General features: G+C 35.2%; 1 protein-coding gene across 1 annotated transcript; it reads left to right on the top strand.

Moving 5' to 3' along the window:
- Window positions 1-387: 387 nt before the first annotated feature.
- Window positions 388-8,546, top strand: UQCR-C2 (Ubiquinol-cytochrome c reductase core protein 2). The gene is made up of 9 exons (XM_071590888.1): window positions 388-508; window positions 731-894; window positions 970-1,161; window positions 1,541-1,655; window positions 3,034-3,135; window positions 3,860-4,077; window positions 4,649-4,868; window positions 6,329-6,577; window positions 7,643-8,546. Exons 1-9 carry the CDS (start codon window positions 464-466, stop codon window positions 7,727-7,729), a joined length of 1,392 nt encoding a protein of 463 aa, XP_071446989.1. The 5' UTR covers window positions 388-463; the 3' UTR covers window positions 7,730-8,546.
- Window positions 8,547-9,689: the final 1,143 nt, after the last annotated feature.

Below are 9,689 nucleotides of genomic sequence, written 5' to 3'. Positions count from 1 at the left end.
TCGATAAAATCTTCTGAGGGGTGTCATTCCTCCAGTCTGTAAGCACAGCGTTCTACCCACTGCAACATCATGTCCTCAGAATGCCAAACGATCGATCATTTTGACTCCTTCTTACTAGATTTTCAGAATCAAGTTTGGAATCTACATAAAGTGATCCAAAAGCTTTCACTTCATAAAGAATAGAAAAGTTGTAACCAAATTCTGAGTAACTTCCCATTATTCTATGATTCAAACCATTGTTCACTCTCAACAAACAAAGATATTTTCAATTTTGAATCACTTTTTTGATAGCACACCATAATAAGTGCATTTCAAAAGGGTAAAAAAAATGAATGTAGTGTTGCGGGTTGATACTACGGAAATCCGTTATTCATTCTGTATCGTCGGTCTCTTTCGGTTGTCCTCCATATTGTTGGGCAAAGGTATTTTCGGCGATACAAAGTGGGGTAATATCTTAGTGAGGATGGCTTCAAATGTTGCTAAAGTACCCCATTTGAAAAACATTTTGGTAAATAACAGTATTATTGTTAAGTTTTCATCAAAATTTACAATACACGCCACTGTGCTAGTGCTTGGAAATTTTTATTTTAGCATATAGAAAAAGATACTTGGTTTTTTATAACTTCATGTGTACTATGTTGCCAACTGTGTTTGATATAGTCAGTATCTATTCCAGCATGTTAGCAATTCAAAATGATCTTGTCAATACTTCTCACCTCTGTATTTATAGGCAAAGCATCATTTTGCTACGCAAGCTGCAGCCGCTACACAAACGGGACAATCATTTTCCATCCCCCCACTGCAGCCAGTTAAGGCTACTGCATTACCCAACAAAGTTGTCGTTGCAGGAGTTGAGAATTATTCTCCTATTTCTCGAGTGTCAATCGTTTTGAGGTTGGTGTATTGATTTTTCACAGAATGTTCGTTCGATCCAATTTCTGTTTTTCCTAATTTCAAACTCATTTACAGGGCAGGGTCACGATTTGAAACATCCGAAAATTTGGGATGCACCCATGCATTGAGAATTGCTGCAGGATTGTCGACGGAAAATTACACTCATTTTGGTATTCGTCGGACTATTCAGCAAGCGGGTGGCAACCTTACTTGCACTGCTGGAAGGGAAACCATAGCATATACTCTTGAAACCACCAGAGATAAAATGTAATAGATAGCTTTTATTGTATTTGATATTGGCTGAACAGAGTGTACAAGTTTTACACATTTGAGAAATCTTTTCGGTTAAACGGTAGCATTTAAAAAAATTAAGTTCTTGTTTTATAGCAGTCTCCAATAATTGTGTTTGGAGGTCTCCTTTACTGATTATTTTTATGTATAACTCCTTCAGTTCATATAAGCTGCTAAATAATTGTCCTGTTGTCCTCTGAAATGAAACCTTTCTGGCAAGTACATATTTCTGTGATGACACAGCAATGGTATATTTCTTTAGTTTCATACTTTATTTTGTAGTTAAATTACCATTGTAGCTCTTATTTTTATCTTTCTAATGCCAGTATCTTGTTCTCATTATTTTTCATTTCAGTGAAGATCTACTGAAGATACTTGAAGATGTTGTTTGTCATCAGAAATTCAAACCATGGGAAATTTCTGATAATCTTCCCCGCTTGAAGCTTGATTTGGCAAGGCGCACCCCTCATGTAAGATAGGATCCATCGCTTTAGCGATACTATAGAATCTATTTCAGCCTCGTATGTAGTATACATATATCTGCAGATACAATTCAAAGTTTTGATGCTTTTTGATAAAATAATCCATAAATATTTTGAAAATGAATCTTATATCATCATTAGTTCCTCCTCTTAATGGTTGTAATATTTTATAATCATCCTCTGAAATATCTCTTTTCTTAAAATGCTATTACCTCATATTTCATGTTAATATCAGATTATTTTATATTTTTTAAGTTCTGGATCATTCTAAACCAAGTCTGGCACTTGGTGATTTTGGTCATATTTGGACCTGGGTAAGTTTCTATTTCATTGGAAATTGGTTGAAATATTTTGCTTCTCTGATTGCAGAGAAAGTACAATGATAATTTTTTATATATTTGAAGCTTCCACTTTTCATTACAATGCCGAATAGCTAAATCATATATTTTAACATGCTATTGTCTGTTGCAAAACTCATGCCTCATAAATATAGTAGTAATTATCATTTAACTCATTTATTGTGCTTCTTGCACAAAAGAGATGAATTTCTCAATTGTTGAACCACTAATTTAGTCTTCTATGCCAGGAAAAGTTCAGTGATAAGATTTGTTTGTCGTTGAATTGCTGATGCTATCTGCCTCAATCCCCCTCCTTCCCTCCGAAAGCATATGATCAGAGGACGCCATAGTAACAGATGATAAGCCATTCACAATGTACTAAGTGTAGCATACAATTCAAAATGTGATTACCTACTCAGTCGCAGCAGGCCCAAGCCCTAATCCACTTGATCATTAACCTCCTACCTCCCGTTGAGCCAAAACAAAATCAGACCACTGACCTCCCCTGGTCCCAAACTCATTGGAGATAGCCTATGTCTACAGTTCATGCACTACATGCATACTTCTTTCTTAATTAGTATTCAATTTTTGTAAAATAATGTTCATTACCAAACAGGCACTGACTTGTTTTTTCAATCGTTCTGAAGTAAGGTGGCTCAAACATTGGTTAATGCAGTTTGTGCAAATATTCGGTCTCACTAATACAATTACTGCTTCAGATGACTCATCATAGCATAGTTTTATGCTGATAAATTACTCAAGTAAATCTAGTGTGGCAGAAAAATAAACCAAATTATGACAGAAGTAAAGTTGTGGATTCCTTTGGCTCTAGCCAATCTGCCCATTAAAGAGCCAGATGTTGGATTATTGGTGTTCTATGATATCCTATTATTATCATAAAACTACTTGTATCATGATCAGTTCATATCAGTTGCACATGGTATTAATTGTTATCACTTTCTTTTCCAAATGTTTTTCATTTTAAATTATATATTTTCTCCCCACAATGATATCTCTTTCGTTCACAGGTAATGGCCGTGGAATTACTCCACAAAGCTGCTTTTAGAGGAGGATTGGGTAATTCAATATACTCTCCCAAGTACATGGTTGGCAGGCATAATCCAGAAATGGTTATTATTATTTATATACTCATTAAAAAAGACAAATTCAGCGCATAATTTTTAGTAAAACTCACCAAAAGTTGAATTGCGAGGGATCCTTCATATTTCCACCTGAAGTTTTTTCAGCTTACCTATGTAATGAAATGGAAATGCTTGTTGTGGCAGAAAATAATGCAAAATAATGCTTTTGGTGAAAATAATTTAATTTCCTTTTAATCATTGCCTTTATCAAGATACATTTTCAAAGAGAAAGTGTTGTTGACTGGAATCAGTGTTCATTAAACAAATAAAAGCCTGGACAAGACTGCCTTATAAAAAATTAGGTCAAAATTTTATTTGCTACTTCTCAGTAATACAGATGCAACTCGTGTAGAAAAATTATTTGCAAAATGTTTTCTGTTATAATTAGTTTCCATTATTGTATTTGAGTAATTTCATTTTAAATAGTCCAAATTAATTCATCAGGTGTTACCTGTGAAATATTTTCAACCCTATAAAGTTCCAGACTCTGATTAGTGACAAAGTATTTTCATTATGCACAGAGTTTTTGTTTCAACAGTGTAGTGAAAAAGGTCTCCAGAAGTACCTGTGTTGTTTAATGGTCACTGATATTATCCAAGAGCGAATACATAAAAATACCAATTAATAGGAATATAAAAATGCTTATCCCATTGAAAAAACTAATTTGAAAATAGTTTGGTGTTTAATAATTCTGGTGTTGCTCATTTTACAGTTGAAACATTATGTAAATTCATTGTTTGTTGCTGATCGGACGGCTCTTGTCGGGTCGGGAGTTGATCCTACATTGCTTATGAACATGGCTCACTCTTTGCCTATGCAATCAAGTTCTGGGAATTTTGTGTCTGCGGCTCCCAAGTTTCATGGTGATGAACTAAGAAATGACACAGGCTCTGAGTTTGCCTGTGTTGCTGTTGCTGGACAGTCTGCAGGGTAGGTACAGCAATTTATTTAACCCCCCTCCATAAAAAGTACTCTAAAATCCTAAATAGCTACGTACAATTATTAAAATTAGGAAAGACTCCAATTGCAATGCTTTATGTAATTATACCCTTATATGTGGGTCACATTAGTTGAGCGGTAGAGCGTTAGACTACTGACCGTAGGGCCCGGGTTCGATTCCTGGTCAAGCCTCCCTGGGCATCTGCAGCTCCACCCAAGCTGTGTGATTTTTCAAGTACCAGATCTTCCTGGGAACCATAACTGGGACAAGAAAAGGAACTGGCCCCCCTGCCCTGATTTATGAATTTCACATGCCGTCAGGCTTAGTACTGGTGAACTCTTATCATCACCTACCCAACCAACCTTCGAGTTGATTACTGTGTTTATGGATTTTATATCCTCTTATCTTATTTCTGAAGTTCCAGTGTAATTTTCTAACACTATCAAAGTTATTTTAATTTATTGTAAAGAGAGTATTATATTGATGAGTTAAAAGAGATTTGGCAATGTCAAATCTCACAACATTGATAATTATCATATGTATATCATTATTTTATAACAGGCTCTCTAGTGGGAAGGAAGCATTAGCTTTTGCTGTTCTACAGTATGCACTTGGTGTAGGACCTCAAGTTAAGTGGGGCTCTGGTAGCAATTGCAACCCACTAACACGTGGGGTTGCAGGAGCAGATTCACATGCTGCAGTATCTGCCCTATCAGTGGCACATTCAGATGCTGGTCTTTTTGGTTTTGTACTTGCTGCCCCTGCTCAATCAGCTGGAAAGGTTTGTAAAGGAATTCTGATGTTTTTATTTCAATGTCATTCCATCCGTCAGTTTAATATCAGCTCAAATCTAATGCAGTTCACACAATGCACTCCTCTACAAATCAACCAATATAACCTTCAGCAGGACTGAACTTCATTAATCAAGATGAGTTAAATCTTTAAACTCACTCCCTTTTCTTAGCACAGTGAGCTTTCTTAATTCAAGAAATGAGGTTGAATGCCAAAGAATATGCATGACGTGCTTTTAGGGAAAACTAAAACACAGGAATATTTTGTCATAATTATCTCAATAGATGGTTACATCGTAAGACTGGGAAAATTCCTTGAAGGTGCTATATCATTTAAATGCAGAAAATGCTGGCTACAATGATTAAGAATTGAAACTTGATGTCATTTGGAAAAATTAATCTAAGTGATAACATAAAGAAATGGGAAAAAGAGAGATTGGGGTTGAAAGGTTATATCTTTGTTTTGTACCTAGTTTAACTTTCAATTTTGATTGCATGTTGTTCACATAATTTGCAAAGTATATGTATTCATATGCAGAGATATCATCGCTTAGGTATTAGAGAAAATCTCTGGAAAAAATATTTCTCAAATGTTGGGACAGGTTATGTTTCAGAGGATGGCCAGTTTTTTGGGAAAGGAAGGCAGACTTGGTAATTTTTAAGGGAAAAAAGTGTAACTTCTTTCCTATATTACTTATTTTAATATTTCTACGATGTCTTAGTAAATTATGTAATACATACAAGTTTTATATTAAAGTTATCAACCTTGGAAGTAGCGCATTGTTGGGGCTTAGGAGTTAAAAAGAAGTAAGGAAAGTAATGTGCTGGCCATGGTATGTTTTTGCATTTTGCTGATTTTATGTCAAGATTCAGTAAAACTCCAATTATAGTTATTTCTATTAACTTTGATTCCTAAAACAAAAGGCTTGCCTCTGTAAATCTTTTTAAATTAGTTGTCTATGAAAAGGGAACAACACTTTCTCTCTCCGCTTTTCCCAATCTGAAGATACTTTTGTTTAGACATCCTTTGTCCCTTGCAACTCCCTTCTTCCTCTAATTTTACCTTTAGTTATACCAAATTCCTACCCCAGTGACCATCATTATACTGTGCCTTTTAAAAGTAATTAAAAGTGCTCAAAGCATTCAGCTGGATCTGCAAGCACCTGTTGTCAGCATGTTCTCTAGTGGATGATCAATCCCTGTGAGATACTATTTCCCTTTGCCATATCCACCTACTTTTTCTTCATCCCACTCCTCATCTCTTCCCTCTTAAGAATAAATGGCCATTGATGATCCACCCATCTAATGTATGCATACATTTTAACTGAGGAATGCAACTTATTTTTGTTCCTGCTTTCTGAAAATATTGTGTTAAACAATTAATTATGTGGTTTTATTTTATGATACAGTATATCCAAGCTTCCGATTAATAAATTGTATTCACTTTTAGGCAGTTGATGCTGCAGTCAAAGTCCTTCGTGGGGCAGATAGTATTGGTGATGCTGAAATAAATAAAGGCAAAGCTCAGCTGAGAACCGCTCTCCATTTGGCTTTTGAGCAAGGAGATACGATGGCAGAGGAAATAGGTTTACAGGCTGCCCTCCTGGCTTCACATTCCAAGGAAAGCACTCTCCCTATGTCTGCTCCTTCTCAAATTAAAGCAGCCATAGATGGTGTGAGCACTTCAGATGTCAAAGCTGTAAGTATGACTCGTCGAAGTTAAGAGTAAAATATTTTGGAAAATCGTTTATCTGAGAGTATCATTAGTTTTGCTAAATAATGAGCAAAAGTGGGAATGTTGAAAGACACCGTCCAGAATAATGAATCATCAACTTCTAAAGGTTCTTTTTGTTGCTTTGACCTTTGATTTATTCTTGCTAACATTTTATGCTCTTCACAAGAGTCCCAGTCCATTTGGTTAATGTAGTGTTCTATGAGAGATAGTGGTTCAGTTGTTGTGTTATCTTTTCCCCCCAATGAATTTCCCTTCCATTATATTAGGAATTGAATTGTTGTGTCTCTTTGTATGACTGGTAGGTTTTACAATCCTTTTTTGTATTTCTTTGATTAGCCATCGACTGACTCATTTATTCCCTTCGATATTTCATCTTTTATTTCAACTTGTTATTTTTATTTTCTGCCTAAACACCTTTCTGCGCTTTATTAAGCTCTTTATTTTTTTGGTCAATCCAAATTTACTGTTTTTTTCGGTTAAGGATGTGTTGGTTATTCAAGCTTTTTTTAAAAAAAAGAATGTTATGCAATGCCTGTCGTCTGTTTATCTCCTGCTTACAGAAACTTTAGTATAAGATTGAAATTCACAAGATGTGGTAATCCTAGAAATCATGAAATTAATGATTAAATATTCAAGATACTTGTAGGCAGGTGCTAGAAGTAACACTGGGTTACCATGACATCTGGGTTAGATATTGTTCTTGAGTCTGATATACCCCTAGCACACCCTGTCTCATGGGGTGCATTAATTTCTAATATTTTTATTCTAATCGAATTTTTATTCAATTCTTAGTATTTTTATAGTGTGGTCCCAACAGACTCCCTATCCAGAAGTGAGGGATTCATAAATGTTCAATTTTGTCTTGTAAAGTTTGATTGGGATCCTCCAGTTACACCAGAACCCATCTTTTGGTGAAAACCCTTCAGCTTTTCTGCAGCAACTACTATATTCTTTTGAAATGCAAATTCTTAGTGATTAAGATAAAAACAAAGTTGTTGTTTTTTCCTAATTCTTGTATCTTAATTCCAGGCTGCTAAGAAGATTGCTAGTGGAAAGTTGTGCATGTCAGCAGTTGGGGATCTTTCGACTGTCCCATACTTAGATCAACTGAAGTAAAAGTTTAAGCATTTTAAAAGAATCCAGCCTGCAGTTGTTTATTCAAGCAACCCTGGAGTGTACATATTTTATTGTACAGTAGTTCACAATTAAACAGTAACTTAATTACTTCCTGTTTTTCTGCCATTTTTACCAATTTCACATTATTGTCAGCTTGCCGAGGGAAGTAATTTTAGGGTCAAATTTATTATTGACTTAATATGATCATATGGTACTATTTATTTACCATTACAGCGATTGAATTGTCGCTGGAAGTGAGTTTTTATGATATAATTTGGAGAAATATAGTAGGATTAAGTGAATTCTATTTTCAATTACACAAGTGTTAGGCAATTTGTTGAAGCCATCTGCAGGTTTAAGCTTTGTAAATAGTTTGTTTCGAAAACCTGCATTAAAGTGGATCTAAAAAAGAAGGAAAGTTTTGATTTCATTAGTGAAGAGTGGTACTTTTAGAATAAAATGTTTATCTTGCATACATACCACTCCTGGCTTATGTATCTAAAGATATGTATAAGGTTTGAAAAAAGGGAACTCGACAGTGTACCCATTATGAGCTTATGTTGTAAACTTGAGGGCACAGAGCAACTGCTTATTTAAAAAACTTATAGCCGATTTCTCAAAGTTGGCAGTTGTTCTCTGCTGTAAGGGTTACAACATGGGTACACTGTGAAGTACCCCTTTTCTGGGCATCCAATCTATTGCTCTATTACTGTTTGGCAATGCATAAATACCATTGATTACCTCTACCCACATGGAATAGTTTATTAAGTGGCCATGATTTTGAGATAGAAGTAGAAATAAAGATTGGTATCTTTTTTTTGTCTAGTATATTTGAAGACAATAAAAGTGGCCATCCTTAGTTGTATGAAAGTAATAATACTCGGCAGAAGCAACCCCATTTTCATCTGGGTCACACCCTCATACTGGCACTGTAGCTGTTTGTTTGGGGGGTTGGGATGGTGTTGTAGCTAATGTACAGGCTTATCACCGTACTGTACCGATCCCTACTTGAATTACTTTGAGTGAGTACAACTTCAGTTGGGTGGGACATTTAACTGCATACCCCTTGGTGCCTTTCAACAAGAGTAGGCTAATGCTGATGCCGGGTTTCTCTCCACCCTTCCTTTTCCAACCATCTCTAATGGCGCAAATCACCTTATCTGTCAGTCACCTCCCATAAAAACTACCCCTACAACCATTTGTTTTCTGAAAACCATTGTTTCTTGATCATGAGTACAGACTCTTGTCACTTGAACTTATAAGAATGTGTGAAAATTGACTTAAAATGGTTAAAACCCTTGTTTGAACATCTCTATCAGCAATTTTGGTGAGTCTCCGAAGGTGGCTGTTATTGGTTAAATTCTCACAGATGCTCATGCTTTTAATTCTTCTTCACTTCTTTTGGATGTTTTACGTTTATAATTATAATGAACATTCCTAAAGCTCATACAAAATCACCACAAATATTAATGATGAGCTTCCAAGACCTAGAGTGAAACTAATTTATGAATCATAAACCTTAGCATGCCATAAACAATTAGTATCGGATACCCAAGAATGTTTAGAATCAGTATGGAAAGATGAACTACTAATTTTGCCCATGACAAGATGACTCCATGCTTAGGGGCTGTGAAAATTTATTTTCATGTTGACTTAAATCGATGAAATTCAAGGATAAATATGAGTAATTACTTTTTCCCATGAGTTAACCAATTCTAATCCCTTTTTGATCATTTCGGTTTCAGAAATCCATAATAGGTAATCAAGAAAATAATATCATAATTGCAACATGTTTGCAAAAGAATCATCATTTACTTTTAGGATTATTTAGATACTTAATGAAAAACTCAGTTCATTATTAAATAAATAGATTTATGTAATAATCTTCATGTGGTGTAAGAAGATGGGCCCCCATCAGAGTGAACACACCTTATTTCATCGTGGAGGCGAACCCATTTAC

The sequence above is a fragment of the Hetaerina americana genome, unplaced genomic scaffold (genome assembly GCF_022747635.1).
Source record: "Hetaerina americana unplaced genomic scaffold, ioHetAmer1.1.p SCAF_4, whole genome shotgun sequence".
Lineage (NCBI taxonomy): Eukaryota > Metazoa > Arthropoda > Insecta > Odonata > Calopterygidae > Hetaerina > Hetaerina americana.
Note: the sequence above shows the minus strand (reverse complement) of the source record. Positions and strands in the feature narration are given on the sequence as shown.

Coding starts and splice junctions, on each gene's coding strand:
- UQCR-C2 (XM_071590888.1), top strand. CDS start 464: ATGGCTTCAAATGTTGCTAAAGTACCCCATTTGAAAAACATTTTG. Junction 509..730: donor CCCATTTGAAAAACATTTTG/GTAAATAACAGT, acceptor CTGTATTTATAG/GCAAAGCATCATTTTGCTAC. Junction 1,656..3,033: donor TGGCAAGGCGCACCCCTCAT/GTAAGATAGGAT, acceptor TTTCGTTCACAG/GTAATGGCCGTGGAATTACT.